General features: G+C 37.9%; 1 protein-coding gene across 1 annotated transcript; it reads right to left on the minus strand.

The window, feature by feature from the left end:
* Positions 1–7,299: 7,299 nt before the first annotated feature.
* kifbp (kinesin family binding protein) lies at positions 7,300–12,675 on the minus strand. The gene is made up of 7 exons (XM_027175061.2): positions 12,173–12,675; positions 11,787–11,885; positions 10,787–10,866; positions 10,508–10,691; positions 9,884–9,974; positions 8,654–8,766; positions 7,300–8,561 (listed from the first exon to the last, which is right to left on the minus strand). Exons 1-7 carry the CDS (start codon positions 12,620–12,622, stop codon positions 7,683–7,685), a joined length of 1,896 nt encoding a protein of 631 aa, XP_027030862.1. The 5' UTR covers positions 12,623–12,675; the 3' UTR covers positions 7,300–7,682.
* Between the last annotated feature and the right edge of the window lie 3,128 nt (positions 12,676–15,803).

The following is a 15,803-nucleotide window of genomic DNA, read 5'->3' on the forward strand; positions in this document are numbered from 1 at the left end:
ATTTCCTTATGAACTGAATAAAGGTCACACAGAGTATAAGCACTTACATATTTACAATTTTCTAACAGCAACTCGACATTAGACTATTTGAAAGTCTAAAAAAGGCCCACTACAGGATCATGGTTATTTAATCACTTTCAATATCAGCGAAATATGGTTTATTATAGGAACGATTTGCAAGGAATGACATGCATATTAATTTTTAAAATTAAACTGATTTTCTCTGGTGTTTTTTGTTTCATCATTCATTTGTTTTTACTTAGATTATGGGTTCCTACATTGACCATAATTCCATTTCTGCTGATAATGGCACCAATGGCATTTATTTTTTTGCTTTTACCTAAAGGGAGTCATGTAACAGTATTTTAGTCCTCTAGGCTGTCAAGCTCTTTCTTCTCCTCAACTGTACACTCTGCTCAAAAGATCAGATTTCATGGCTTCAAATTTAGATTCAAATTTAGAATTTCTGCAGTAATTCTGCATAATTTTAGCTAAGGTTTAGGTACAAATGCCCTTGTTTTCAGAAACAAACAGTGAAAATTTACATACTCAGGTGTATACAATAAAAAAGGTGAGCGTGCAAACTAATCCTTAAACTTAACCCTAACCCTTACAGATCAAGAAACCCAATAACAGCTATGGAGTGAATATCTTTGTTAAATTAAATCTCTATAAAGTGTGAGACAAGGCTGCTGTTTAAAGCTGAATGATGACACATTAAACAGTTTATCGAAAAATTGTTGCATAATTCAAATATGTAAGAAATGTCTTGAATCCTGGGGAGTTTCCACTTTGAGGCCAAAACTGCTGATCCTGCAAACACAACCCAGTTTTAAGACAAGGGTTAACAACCAATTGAGTCATATCATTTGTTTGGTAGAGAAAATGTTAATCTGAATAATAAACGTCAGTCAGAGCAGTTTTTAACAACCTCAGCGTGTATATAAAACCTAAAGCAGCCAGATTTACTTGTTAAATATAAATTTGGTTAAATTTTTCGTATTAAACATGAAAAATATTTTTATTCATCTACATTAACTGCTGAATCCAGAGCAGTCATGGTCCAGAGCCTTCCATGGGGAACACTGGGCACACGATAGGGGAAGTCACACTAATCCAAGAGAGGGCACCAGCATGCATGCATACACACAAACACACACACACCCCTAAGCACAAACACCAGCATACACACAAACACGCACAACCCTAAAGGTAATCTTTTGTAAATGTAAAGGAATAAATATGAATGCAGAAAATATGGATAAAAAAATAATGGCAAAAACAAACAAACAAACAAATAGACAGATAAACAAACAAACAAACAAACAAATAAATAATAATAATAAATTCTGAGTATGGGTCACCATACTTAGCCGTATGTCACCTCACTTTCACTTAATAATAATAATAATAATAATAATAATAATAATAATAATAATAATAATAATAAAGATTGAAGCATTTGATTTAAGTTTTTATATGGATAAAATGTATTTTGGATCAGCTTTTATATTTTTATACTTAAATACATATTATTTAATGCATATAATAATTAAGTAATTAATATTTAATAATTTTATTTACATTTATTGGCTTACTTTCATGAGTTGCTCATAATCCTTTCCCAATTGCTTGCAGGTAATTAAATATTTGGAGGTTGGCTTTGGCACGGCTGTGCTAACACTGGTTAGGGTTTCGACTTGAAAAAAAATATGTTGCAAATTATCGGGTGAAATGTCCTAGAGGCCCTTATCCCTTTGCTGTTGACATGGACACGGACAGAAGCGCTTTTACTATAGCTTGCCTTTCTGTGCCAAACCCAACAAATCATGACATGCTGCTTTGTGGACAGCTTACTGGAACTTTCCTGAGAACTTCTTGAGAGTGAATGAGAGTGTGTGTGCCCTGGGTTGGCAGGGTTGGCACTCTGTCCAGGGTGTATCCTTCCTTGATGCCCGATGATGCCGGAGAAGTTCGGATAAGCGGTAGAAAATGAGTGAGAGTGAGAGAGTAATACGATGCAGAAAGACTGCAATGTGAGCGAGAAGCCGTGGGCCAATTAACATCTGTCCACATGCTGCATTTGGCCGTGGTCCCAGACTTTGGACATGCCTGATTAAACCTTGCTATGAAAAAAAAATGCTTTTTAAAGGGTTCACATATAACAAGGCAGAAAAATCTGAAAAGGACACAATGATAAACAACTTTATTATGAAGCATGCTTTCACTATGACTGGTTGGTTAGCACATTGGCCCCAAATCTCTGGAGTTGGGGGTTCGATGCGTTCCCACTGCTTCACGGTTTTCCTCCCTTAGCCCAAAAGACATGTATTATAGACTAAATAGCATTTTTAAAATTGTCCTTAGTTTGTGAGATTGTGTCCTGCAAAGACTGGGACCTTGTCCAGGGTGTCCCCTGCCTTGTGCCCAGAGTCTCCTGGGATAGGCTCTAGGTTCCCTGTGACCTTCAGTAGGATAAACGGTACAGGAAATAGATGGCTTGATGTTAACACTATTTATCATGTAATCAAAGTTAAATGTATGTAACAGTTTAAACAGTTTAAATACCCAAAGTTTATAGCAAATATCCAAGTTTATAGCCGATCGCTAGAGGTTTAAATTCTTGGCCTGCAGACTGCTCAGTGGTTTTCGGAATGTTGTGGGATTTCAGCTCTCTTCGATAAGCATTGTACTCCGCGTGAACTACACTTTGGAACAACAAAGTTGTCGGATGTTAACAGTTCTGCAGTGACATTATGTGTGTGCGTGTGTGGTTTCTGGAGGAGGTATGTGCTTGCTTTTATTTTCCACATTGCTTCTAGTCATACAGCAGAAATTGTCTTTACTACTCATCTGCAAATTGTTTATGACTAAAGTGAAAGTCAAGCTAAAGTCAAATTAATCATGTAAAAGACTGCATCACTTTAATGGTGCAAAGGAAATGTCACCACATCTGATTAGCCGAAACCAGTAAGCACAGCCTGTAAAAGGCATTTTCAGCTCAGACGAAGCTCTCAGACCTTACAACCAGGAAGTGGTTTTTTTAATCTACTCACAGGAAATGACAAAGGCATATTAAAAGACATGCAAGATTTTTTTTTTTATCATCATTTTTATCAACTACTACAAACAAGAGGCATATAAAGATTAGTTTAAGCATTATTTACATATTTATTTAATATTACAGTTTATAATTGTATAAACAGTTATAATGTAATATAAAGATTATATACAAACCAAACATATAAAAATAACATAAAAAACATATCAGGCCAGACCCTGAGAAGGCATTTATTTTGGACATTATAAAAATATCAGTACTCCTGTTGTACACTGGGGAACAACGTTTTTTTTTTTTGTCTGTCTGTCTGTCTGTCTAACAACTGATCAGTTTCAACAACTCAGCATCATGAAAACTGCTCACCCACTCCATACCACAGGAAACAGTCACAGAAAGATACTCAAGCCACCAAGACACGAACCACAGCTACTTCCGCCTTACTATCAGTCAGAGGAGAGATACTTACAAATGCTAAACAACGAATAATTTACATTACCCATTATAGGTTTTATATTATTATTATTATTATTATTATTATTATTATTATTATTATTATTATTATTATTATTATTATTATTATTATTATTATTATTATTACCAAAGTTAGTATCTTTATGTTATCCAATCCATTCATTATTAATTGTATTAGCTTGATAAAAGAGGGCAAGAGAAGGCCTATGGACTCAATAAAGTTAATATTTCTTTTTCCTGATGATTTAAATTCTGTCTGTTATTATGATTTTTTTTAAGTCTCTAAATGGCCAAATAGCCCTCATTCATCCAAAACTGCAAACATCACCACAAGAAAACTCTTTCTGTGTATTACTGAAGAACGTTGGTCTGAGATTGTGAAGGAAAATTGTTGCTCAATATTTGGAGATTAATTACCCAACCTTCTGGTCAATAGCACTGTATCAAAATGTGCCACTGTTTTCCTGGATGCTAAATACAGTTCCTCAGTTCCAGAGTACTTGTTTTTGTTTGTTTCTGCTATAGACTGAATACATTTGGATTTGCGATCAAAAGAAGAATATGAAATGCTAAATCAGAATTTCAGCTTTAATTTCCTGATATTTACATCTAGATGTGTTCAAGCAAAAATTAGAACAAATGTTCAATAAATAACTTGGAATAATTTATTGCATATTCCTTGCTTGTGATAACCACATCAAACAGGCCCACTGACATCACCAAACTGTTTCATTCTTCATTGGTGATACTTTGTGGTTCCAGTCTTGTACCACAGCTTCTTATGCTTGTTGCTTGTTTTGGGGGCTTTCTCCTTTCAGTTTCCACATCAGGAGGTGAAACACTGTTCAATTCGGTTAACTGGCTTGGCCAGTCCAACAACCTTTCACTTTTTCCCCAATGAAGTTGGCAGTGTAAGATCATTGTCTTGTTGCATAATGAAGTTAGATTAGAAGATCATTATTACTATGTAAATTGGCACACAGAATGTTTCTGTAGTCTTCTGAATTCATTCTGCTGCTACTATCATGAGCTACATAATCAATTAAGATCAGTGATCCTGTTCCAGAAGCAGCCATGACACAACCTCCACTGTGCTTGATCGATGTTTTGGACCATGAACAGATCCTTTCCTTTTTTGGCCTTTCCATCATTTGTAGGTGGTGTAGTCCACTGTTGTTCTTTGTGTATTCCTATCTGGCCTTCTAATTTTTGCTGCCAATAAGAGGTTTGCATATGAACAGTGGATTGTGATGTCTCTGTCTGTTGTGAAGAACAGGGTTATACCTGTTCGAAGCCTGGTTGTTAGTACACCAGTGCTGTCTTTCTTTTTCAGCACATTCCAAACGATTATGTTCGCTATGACCAATTACGGCACAATGACACTGATTCGGAATGGTTTCTTTTCTCACTTTAGACAGCTTTATAGTTTTAATGATGGTTTATGCTTTTTAACAAGTGCAGATTTCATAAGGCAAAACCCAGGCCTCAGACCAAGAGTAGACAATTCAGAGCTATAAACTGTTTAAACAATCAATTGTTCATATTTTTGATCACATCAAAAGTCTGTTGGTTCAAAAAATGTACATTTATCTAAATCTCAGAAAATCTTAGGTAGCTGAAATGCTATAAGATAAGATAAGATAAGATAAGATAAGATAAGATAAGATAAGATAAGATAAGATAAGATATTCCTTTATTCGTCCTACAATGGGGAAATTTCCCTGTTACAGCAGCAAAAATATATATAAAAAGAATAAAGAATAAAGACATAATATTTATCATCTCAACTCTTCAGTGTACAGTAAAAAAAGGATAGAAAATAGAATTCATAGAAAATATGATAATAATATATTTGCTATTCCAATACTGAAAGAGGACTGTAGTTATAATGGTAAATTGCATCTGTTTCTCCAGACAAACCCAGTCTTATGGACAATACCTGGTATTACTCGTTCTTTAGGTATAATTTTGAGTAGCCACCTGAAGCCAGCCATGAAGTATAATTTGTTTGGGTACGGCTTCAGTCAAGGACTCGGTCATGTCGCATCAGACAGCAAAAAAAGGAGTCTGTTTAATCCATTTCCCCTGTAAGGATGATGTAGACAACTGCATTACGTTATGATGCTGAGAGCAATGGAAAGAACAAATCAGCAGCTTCTTTTTTTTTCTCTCTCTGTCACATACAACTGAAACTATGGGGATTTCTGTCTATAAAACCCCGTCGCAAAAGAAAGCAGTTTTTGCTTTCCATTGTCATACATTACTTCACTTGATCTTGTTAGTAATAAAACAGAAGCTTATATACGCTCTGGTAGTTTTATTAATTTATTGTTTTAATCATGAGTCAAAGATATGCAAAAATGCACACTAATAGAAATCATACTTTTAGTGAAGCTGATTTTAAGCAATTCATTTACACACACACACACACACACACACACACACACACACACACACACACACACACACACACACACAAGTACAATATAAAACTTACAAATATAATCCTTTATAAACAAAAAGATTATGTCCTCTAAAACATGATGAATCACAAGACATGGAAGGAAAGATGACATTAAATTGTAAATTGTTGGTAATGGTTTAACTGGTGTATAGACGTTTCATCATTCCAAGATTCTGAATCATGGCTGAATCAGTTAAAGTTACAGGTCATGATATGCCTCATTGAGTTTGATCAAGAATATTGATGAAGCAATATACACAGTGCATTATGCTAGATTGCTTATAAACAAAATTATGTGTGGTGAAACCCTGTTAAACTAGAAGGAAAGCTCCAATCCACCCTAGAGACATACACATACAGACTCGCAGCAAGAAAGCGACTGGAGATCATTCATTTTCAATGAAAGCTGGTGACTTCTGGTGATATGAGTGACAGCTTCCATTGATAACTAGATGTGGGTGTGTCGGGTGCTGTGACAAAGTTTATGCAAGTTTATGCAAATTCAGAGTGACTTGGTTAGGCAGAAATGGAATGCTAGTTGCGCCACCCACTGATAACCAACCAATAATAAGTTTTCATAGAACAGAGACTGGCTACATGCAGTAATAAAATCGGTGTATGTTTGAACCTAGCTTTAATTTTATCCTTCAAACCGCTTGTATTCACATTACAGTATTCAAAGTTTTTTCCCCAAGAATTATGGTGAACTAAAAATTAATGGAAAAAAACCCAGATGATTCCAATTAACTTCAGAAATAATTGCTGAACAATTTTGGTACTTTCCAGGTACAATGCGTCAGTCCGACAGCAGATGTGTCTGTATTCAGGTGATAATAAACAAGACAGAAAGCCCAACTAACATATAATTCCTAAACAACTAGTAAGATTACATAGCACCTTAATAATAGAAACCTGTTTGGATCTGTCTGCTCTGAAGAACCAAACAGCATGTTAAATTGTGTGTAATAGTCCCCAGTCCACAGAAGAAATGAGTCAGAGACAGAAGCAGAGCTCCCCCATTAGTTATCGTGCAGATATAACAATGGTTTACTACAATTCTGAGAGCAAACTAATAATCACATAAACATCTTAGCATCGGTAAGTACTACAAGAGACTTAGGATGAGTTATAAACTAATAATCATGTTATAAACATGTTAGCTTTGTGTTCAGTATGACGGGTATCCCAGGAGTTGGTGGACCACGGCATAATACTGTTGCCCACAAAGCACTCAGGTGACAATTCCAGGTCATTCAGAACATTGAGAATGTTGTGTCATATAAATTAGAACGAGAAAGATGGATATTGCTCACAAATAGATTTATTTATTAAGCATAAATGCATTTAACAGTTATATCATATTTAGCATTGAGCATGATGTGATAGACATGTCAATGTACTGTACCATTAAATAAATTAGTGATAATCATGCAGTTTAGCCAGGAAAGTACAGGGAAAAGGCTCACAATGCTAGTTTAATCCAAGGTTTGTACAAGCAAAAGTGAATTAATGCACAGCTAGAGCAGACTGGGAAAATAGGCTGTGATAAACATGATGACTGATATTAGTGTATATTCTGTTCTGTAACAATGGTTTAAAGTTAAAGTGGAATAAGTGTAGTTTTATTTCCATGTCAGCTCTCATTATAGTCTGTAACTTTCTTTACAAAGTGATTAATATCTCAGCTTAGCTGGAGGAAGCAATTGTGCTCTCTATTCTTTTAATCTTCATAGGGAGAAGGGACACCATTTCTTCACTCAGCTCCAGTTCGATTTCCACAGCATTCCTGGCTTCTGGGTGCATCTCACAATACTGAACCACAAAGTTGTACGACTCCAATGAGAGGCTGAGATTCTCCAGTTGAGTGGCCAGGTTTCCTGAGATGATCTTTGACTGAAGTCGTGCAATACGAAACTTAGCAACCAGTGCCGGTCTCAGCACGTCATCTTCGAGTTTTTCAGGAAACTTGCCCTCTGGGGAGCGAATGGAGTCAAGGAACATCTGGAAATATTTGATGGATTCCGAGCATAAGTGGTTAAACTTCTTTATGGTGTGTGCATCTGGCTGGTCCTGCTTTTCTGCCACAGCCAGTTTTAGGTCCATCATTGCATAGAAGGTCTCAGCGAGTTCGAACTGCAACTGGCGGCAGATCAGTAAGTAGAACTGAGCGTTCAGCTCCTTGCAGATGGGCTCAAGCATGTCCACACGCCGCTTGTGCATCTTGCATCGGCGCTCCAGGTCCTCCTCAAAAAAGGCCAGGACCTTAAAAAGAGCGCTATGATCCTGGATGATCTCAGTGTGGTCTGTTACGTGACCATCTATTTCGAAATACTCCTTGGCCTGCGTCACATAGCTTTGACCCACCAGAAATACAGCCCGGGCTTCTTCAAAGTTCAATGGAAATTTGCAGTTCACCTTTTCCTCCAGGCTGCAAATGGAATCGAACGTGTCAGCGGAATCAAAGAGAAACGCTGTCCTTTTTCCTTTCTCTTCTTCCTCCTCCTCATCTCGTCTGGCTCTTTGCAGCTCTTCCTGTCGGTCCAGGTCCAACTCTCCAATGTTGTCCTGAAGATAGAAGTGAAAATATTCTGATTCATTCGCACAACAACAGTCTAAAGACACGTTTCTACCTGTTAATGTGAGTGGAGCAAAATTACCTCCAGAAGCTTTCTGGCATCTTGTAACAGATTAAGGCAGTATTTGATCCAGCACCTTGCAATTTCAGCTCTTTTCTGAAGCAGCTGCTCACGTTTTTCACATTCAGCTTCACCTGCCAAAGACACAAATGAAGTTTGACGTTGCACATCAACAGGAAAATTGTTATTATATTGGTTTATAAGAAAACATAAGATAGCTATAAAACAATGGTTCACTGGTGTGAACCTGAGAGACAAAATATATTTTTTATAAAAAATACTACTACTACTAATTATTATTATTATAAAATACACAACACTGCTGAATGCTTGATTCTGATTGCCTTGGATGATTTTCTACAATAGCACTGCTCAGCCATCAGTTATATTAATGAATTGTTCTAATATTATTATTTCTATTGCAAAATTCGCAGGAACGTGTATTGTAGGTGGTCCACTTAAACAGATTAATATACGTCATTGTGGATATGGTAAAATGCTCTGTAAGGACATGTTTACATTTACATTTACGGCATTTAGCAGACACCCTTATCCAGAGTGACTTACAACTGAGCAACTGAGGGTTAAGGGCCTTGCTCAGGGGCCCAGCAGTGGCAGCTTAGTGGCCCTGGGGTTCGAACCCATGACCTTCCGATCAGTAGCCCAACACCTTATCCACTGAGCTACCACATCCCACATGGCATGGTTTTCATTCTTTTCTAAGAACCAAAGATAAGTAGATTCACTCTAATTCATTTATAACGTTTAGTTTCTCAGTCGCATGACAAGTTGCATTTTTCTCTCTTATTAACTTCAAGAGAGAGAAATAAACAGAGGCTGGTGAGAAAACTCCTGTTTATACAGCAGCGGTTATACAGTATGTAATAACAGGCACTATCTGATTTCATGGATATTCCATGACATTAAATGGAACCATAAAAGAATAAAAGGACATCCCAGCAAATTAATCTGGATTGTGAGAAATAAAACCTTGCAGAAAGTGCTGTTATTGGAAGACAATCAACTTCAGGGTTGTGACCGCTTTGCATCCAGTTGAGTCACATTACCCTAAACCAGTGTGCTTTGTTTCTTACGTGTTATTTGTTTACCATTATGTGATCCCACTGTCTTCATATAATAATCACAATTACTTCTCATAAATGTGGGGTTTCAATTCTGTAAACACTAACTGTAAGAGAAAATTAAAATGCAGGCAACGTGAGCGTTCAGATCTTAAGACATTAAACCTACTTTCTTTGGCAGCAGCTTCTGAAGGGATTTCCTCCAGGCCAGCGATGACACTGGCTGCAGCCAAACAGTGTCGTCCCTCCATGTATTGTGACTAAAAAAAAAAACATCAGCAAAACAAATTAAAGAGTAGTAATTATGGAATTAGTGTTTAAGAGTAACGTCTACTTTTATTCCATTATGTAATTCGTTGCGAATCTGCTAGACTACGAGGGGAAAAGGGAAAACATGCAGTAGTTAGATGGAATGAAAGTGAGAGTAACAGCATAAAAGTGAGAAGCTGGTGATGATCACACTTGGTTTTTAACTGCAACACAGAAGTTTAATTTAGAAAAGCAGGCCAAAGAAAATGTGTTTCATTAGTTTCCTATGACCGATATTGGTCTGCTCAACCTTTCGGAAAAGTCATCTGGTTAAGAGGAGGAAATGTTTAAAAGGTTGTGTTAAAATAATCTGAAGTTAAAGCCAAACTCTTCCTGAGAGAATTGGATCATGGAAAATAAAGCCAGTATAAAGAAATTTTGTGGAAATAAAATGTGCGAAATTAAAACTTAAATTTTAACAATATGATTTATGGTCTATCTGTACATATAAAAGACCTGCATTAAAATGATTTCTTAAGCTTACCTTGGTAATATAATACTGTGACAGCGTGGCAGCGTTAATGGCCCAATCCACTGGCACAAAGGGGCTGAACTTCAGCTGCCTCTGCAAGGTGCTGTGACAATACTGTCCTGCTCTCTCATACTGACCCATATTTTTATACACTTGAGCCAGATAATAAAGTGTGTGCGTGTGCGCCATTTCAAATCTGATCAAGACGAACAGATAAAATAAACATTATAAAAGAGAAGTCGGTAAAAACATCTTCATTAGAAAAAAAAATGCATATAAGAAGAATATTACCTCCTTATTTTCTCTTGTTGGGATGGTGCATCTTCTTCAAGCACAAAGAAATCTTTCAAATCCAAAGGTGGTTGGCCATCCTAGCATGTTAAACATAGAACATTTAATCGTTTAATCATTCATCCACGGATAGCTTCCAACACATGATTTAACTTAAACCACTGTGAATTCTTGTTTATTACCTCAATTTAAATTATGATGTACCCACACTTTCTCTCAAACTCTCACTTACTCCAACATCATGTAAGTTGTACATCTTGAACAAGATAACCACTGTCCCTATAATAATGCCTTTTTTTATTCACTCAGCTTTATTAAGCACTTTATTTTAGAGAGGGTTGTGTTTGATCTTGAACGCACAGACCATGGATGAGGCTTACATTAGATTTCACCCATTTAGTGAACACATGGAGCACTACAGGCAAATATTCAGGATTTTTGCGTGTCATAGTCACTTAAAAAAGATCCACAGAAATCCCCCTCTTAAACAATTCTAAATAACTCTCTATTCTCACAGCAAACAAAAAACGAGTCATTAGTAAGACGGCTCATTTGCGCATCACCTCCTTCTGTTATATTTGTATTACAAGGATCAGGGCACAAATAAACAACATATACATTGTAAATCCTGTGTATAGAGCATTAATTATGGCTATATTTCTGGAGAAAGGCAAAGCTGGATCAGGTCATGGACATTCCATGGCTGATAGTGAAGACTAAAGAATGCAGACATGGATTAGGATTGTCATATCTGCCTTTTTATTTATTTATTTTACTACAAACCCCATAAACTCCAAGCAAGCGTCAGCTCATCTGTAATAAGGATGCGCAAGTGCAAGTCTGTCCCCAGTACCAATGGCATTTCAGGACTGACGTAGAAATACAAAAAAACAAAAAAAACAAACCACAAAACAAAGCACTCTGGATTAAAAGAGGCGTATATGTATCAGTGTATGTCAGTGTGATGCAGTACAATATGCATGAGGTCTGGCTGCGTCACCTCTTTCATGTAGCGAACATAAACTGACTCAGCCGTTTCTAAAAAGCCTTGAGCTATCTCGGATTCGTCTCGTCCGGCCCATAAGATGCCAAGCTGGTTCTGAAAGAGAGAGAGAGAGAGAGAGAGAGAGAGAGAGAGAGAGAGAGAGAATACAATCAATCAGCAGATACCTCTCAAATTCCCACTATCCTACTGAAAACATTATGACGTCACAAGGAGTGGCAAGCTAGCGGGTTGCCATGGCTACACTAAACCAGCATACTAAGGCGTTTTTTTTTGTTTTTGTTTACATTGAATAGATAGTAAGGAAGCGGTGTTAAGGTTTATGTGCAGCCAGTGATCCGAATGTTAGGCAATGGAGGGAAAAAAAACAACAGGATAGTTACCAAGACTTCTATGGTGAGAGAGACGTTTTCCCGTGTTACCGTGCACTCATCCAGTGATTTCATACAATTTGTTAAATACTCTTCACCAGCTGAAAGCTCCTCGGTTTCGATATGGTTGACACCGAGGTGATAGGCAATCACACCGAGTTTAGCTGCTCTGAGTCCTGCTGTTGAGTCGCCCGCATGGACCTTATTAACTCCTCTATTTATCGCCTCCCCGTCCACGATTTCTCCAATCTGTCCGTCCGTCTCCTGGCCCTCGTTCTCACCGTCGTCCACCTCGAAATTCTTAACCGCACAATGGATCTCCTTTAACAGCTCCCTGGCTTTGTATTTAGATCGGAAAGGGTCGTTTTCTGGATCATTTCGCGATTCGTTTTCGGAAAGATCTTGGGCTCGGCGAAATTTCTCGCACACAGCTCTCCATTCTCGGCTGTAGGTGGACGCCATGTTGTACTCCAAGTGCCGTTAATGACAAGTAGCGTACACCAGGGGTTAGTATTAAGCCTGCTGTAGTTCTTGCTAAATGTCGTGATAAAAGCTCAGAATCAGAATCATGTCTTGAAATTTGGCTTGGTGCAATAGTAATAATAGAGAAAAAGCTTAAAAACAAAGGTAAATAAAAAAAAGAATAATACTAATAATAATGTGTATAGACATAAAGATTTACAAAAACAAACTATTGGACGTAAACAAGAATAGAGGCATGAATTGTACACTAATGCAGGAAGTGGTAAATGCACACAAATGCAAACTAGAAATGATTCATATATAATAACTGAAAGAAAAAATTTACTTTACATTAGTGTAGGATATGCAAGTGTGGACCAGTGTGAGAAAGGAAGGTGCATTATAACAGTCATTAATGTAATGTATCTGAGCAGTGGTGGGGTAGTTTATTAATGTCCAAGGTGGCGAATAACAGACCATGCTGCGTCCTGGGTGTTTGCCGATTAGGCCAGTTGCGGATTGAAAGATACTTTTTTTGTGGAGTGAAGTTTTAGACTTTACTGACTGCAGGCTTTTGCAAGAGGGGACTGCCTCAATGAGATTGTGTCCAGGATGAGAAGGGTCAGATAGAATCTAAACTGCCAGCTTTAGGGTCTTGGAAGTGTACAGATCCTGAAGAGGTGGTAGATTGCAGCCGGTCACATTCACAGCAGAGCGAATGACACTCTGTATTTTGCTCTTGTCTTTCCCAGTGGTAATGGAGGAGGTGAGTATAGACTCGACAATGGAGGTGTAGAAGTGCACTATCATAGCGATTAGTAGGTTGAATTTCTTCAGCTGCCGTAGAAAGTACATCCATTTTTGTGCTTTTTTAACTAGAGACTTTATGTTCAACTCCCACTTGAGGTCCTGGTTGGTGATGGTTCCCAGGTAGAGGAAGGAGCCTACAGTTGTGACAGGTGAGTCACACAGAATGACAAGGGCTGAGTTCTTCCTAAAATCTACCACCATCTCCAATGTTTTTTCTGTATTGAGTTCCTGGTTGTTCCTGCTGTAAGAGGTCACCAGGTGGCTAATTTCCCTTCTGTAAGCAGACTCATCCGCCTCAGAGATGAGCTCAATGAGGGTGGTGTCATCCACAAACTTCAAGAGTTTGACAGTCTGTCTAACCCCCCTAATTAGAGGTACAGCTGTTGGTATATAGAGAGAAAAGCAGAGGAGAAAGAACACAGCTTTAGGGTGAGCCAGTATTTATAGTTCGGGATTCAGAGACATATTTTCTTAATTTCACGTGCTGCCTCCTGCCAGTCAGGAAGTCTGTGATCCACCTGCAGGTGGAGTCAGGCACACTCAACTGTGAGAGCTTTTCATGTAGCAGAGATGGGATGACAGTGTTGAAAGCGGAGCTATTCCACAAACAGGATGCTAACGTAGGTTACAGGGGAGTCTGATGGCATTGTCTACAGACCTGTTGGCTCTGTAGGCAAGCTGCAGAGGGTTCAGGAGAGGACCTGTGATGGATTTTAGGTGGGACAGCATGATGCGCTCGAATAACTTCTTGACTACAGGCGTCAGAGCAACAGGTCTGTAGTCATTAGGTCCCATGATCCTATGTTTTTTGGTGACAGGGATGATGATGGAGGTCTTGAAACAGGTTGGCACATGGCATATCTCCAGTGAGGTGTTGGTAAACACTGGGGATGAGGAGACGGAGTCTGGTCCGGCTGCTTTGTGTGAATCTATTAAATGCCCTATTTATGTCTCTCACTTTGATGGACAGAGTCGTGCTTAGGCTGGGGGAAGGAGGGGAAGTCATTGTGGTATGTGTCTGTGAGATGGCCTCAACTTCTGCTATGGTGGGGTTGGTTAGGCTGAAGGGGTGGAGAAGGTGTTTTAAGCTGTTTTAATGATTTTAGGACTGTCCCATTGTCTTTCAAAGTGGCAATATAATTGTGAATACTGTGGAAATAGAATACTGGGATCTTGCTGGTATTGGAATTTCTTCACTTTGTAAAAAATCCCCAAATTGTTCAAATTCCATGTTTTCTCTGTTGATTTATTTTTGTAGATACAATATTCATTCATTCATTTTCTACCGCTTTATCCGAACTACCTCGGGTCACGGGGAGCCTGTGCCTATCTCAGGCATCATCGGGCATCAAGGCAGGATACACCCTGGATGGAATTAGATACAATATAAAAATATCAAACTAATTTCTTAAAGGTGAATATATACTATATACAAATCAGAGACTACATGCAGTGTCCACACTTCTTTTTTGTGGATGAATAAGTGCACTATCTGGGTCCATGAAGTGCACTTCTTGTTTTCACTTTGAATGCACTACTCACACTACTCACACTATTTATACTGCAAAATGACATAGAATAATGGACAAGTATGTGATTTGGGACGCACCTTATGATTAATTATTAAGAGATGAGTTAACCAGAATACTCTGAGAACTTTGTCACTTCTTTAAGAATAAACATCATGATTTCGAAAGATGGTTTCAGTGTATGCTTGTTGATTTTATTTTTAGCAGCAATGTTCAGAAAAGTCAAGTTCAGAAAGAAGTTTTACCTCAGGGTTTAACTATTCTTTTTTTTTTTGCTGAAGAATGTAAAAGAAAAAACACTCTTTCATGGTACACTTTTCAAATCTATGTCAGAAAAAAGAAGCCTTTATCACATATAAATTACAGCACAGTGAAATTCTTTCTTCACATATCCAAGCTTTGGAGTTTGGGGTCAGTGCTAAGGTTTGAACCCTGATCCTCAAAGCAACAACACAGAGCCTCTTGAGCCACAGTGCAAGAATAAGAAAACAGTTCTATAAATACATTTTGACATTTATCTAAATATTTAAGTTTGACGAAAAAATCTTCTCAGCCAAAAACCTTTCTCATTGACATGGTTGACATATCAGATTAAGTTTTTGGTTTTTCTGCAGTCACCAGGCCATCTGTGTCTTACAACTTTAGTTTCACATCACCAAAAAGAGGAATCTCAGGACAATTATAAATATGTCCTCAGATAATCTGAGCAGACAGAGATTTGTGCCTGTTTATGTAAAAGAGATTAGGCACTGATGTCAGGTGAGAAGGCTCATCTCACAGGAGCTCAGTGGGGTTGAGTTCAGGTCCACAGGCCACTTAAGTTCTTTCACTCCAAACTTGGC

The sequence above is a fragment of the Tachysurus fulvidraco genome, chromosome 4 (genome assembly GCF_022655615.1).
Source record: "Tachysurus fulvidraco isolate hzauxx_2018 chromosome 4, HZAU_PFXX_2.0, whole genome shotgun sequence".
NCBI lineage: Eukaryota > Metazoa > Chordata > Actinopteri > Siluriformes > Bagridae > Tachysurus > Tachysurus fulvidraco.

Bases quoted from the DNA above. Each gene is read 5' to 3' on its own strand.
- kifbp (XM_027175061.2), bottom strand. From the start codon at position 12,622: ATGGCGTCCACCTACAGCCGAGAATGGAGAGCTGTGTGCGAGAAATTT. The intron at 10,692-10,786 runs GTAATATTCTTC...CGTCTTGATCAG, and splicing joins CAACAAGAGAAAATAAGGAG to ATTTGAAATGGCGCACACGC. The intron at 9,975-10,507 runs GTAAGCTTAAGA...TTTTTTTTTTAG, and splicing joins CACAGTATTATATTACCAAG to TCACAATACATGGAGGGACG.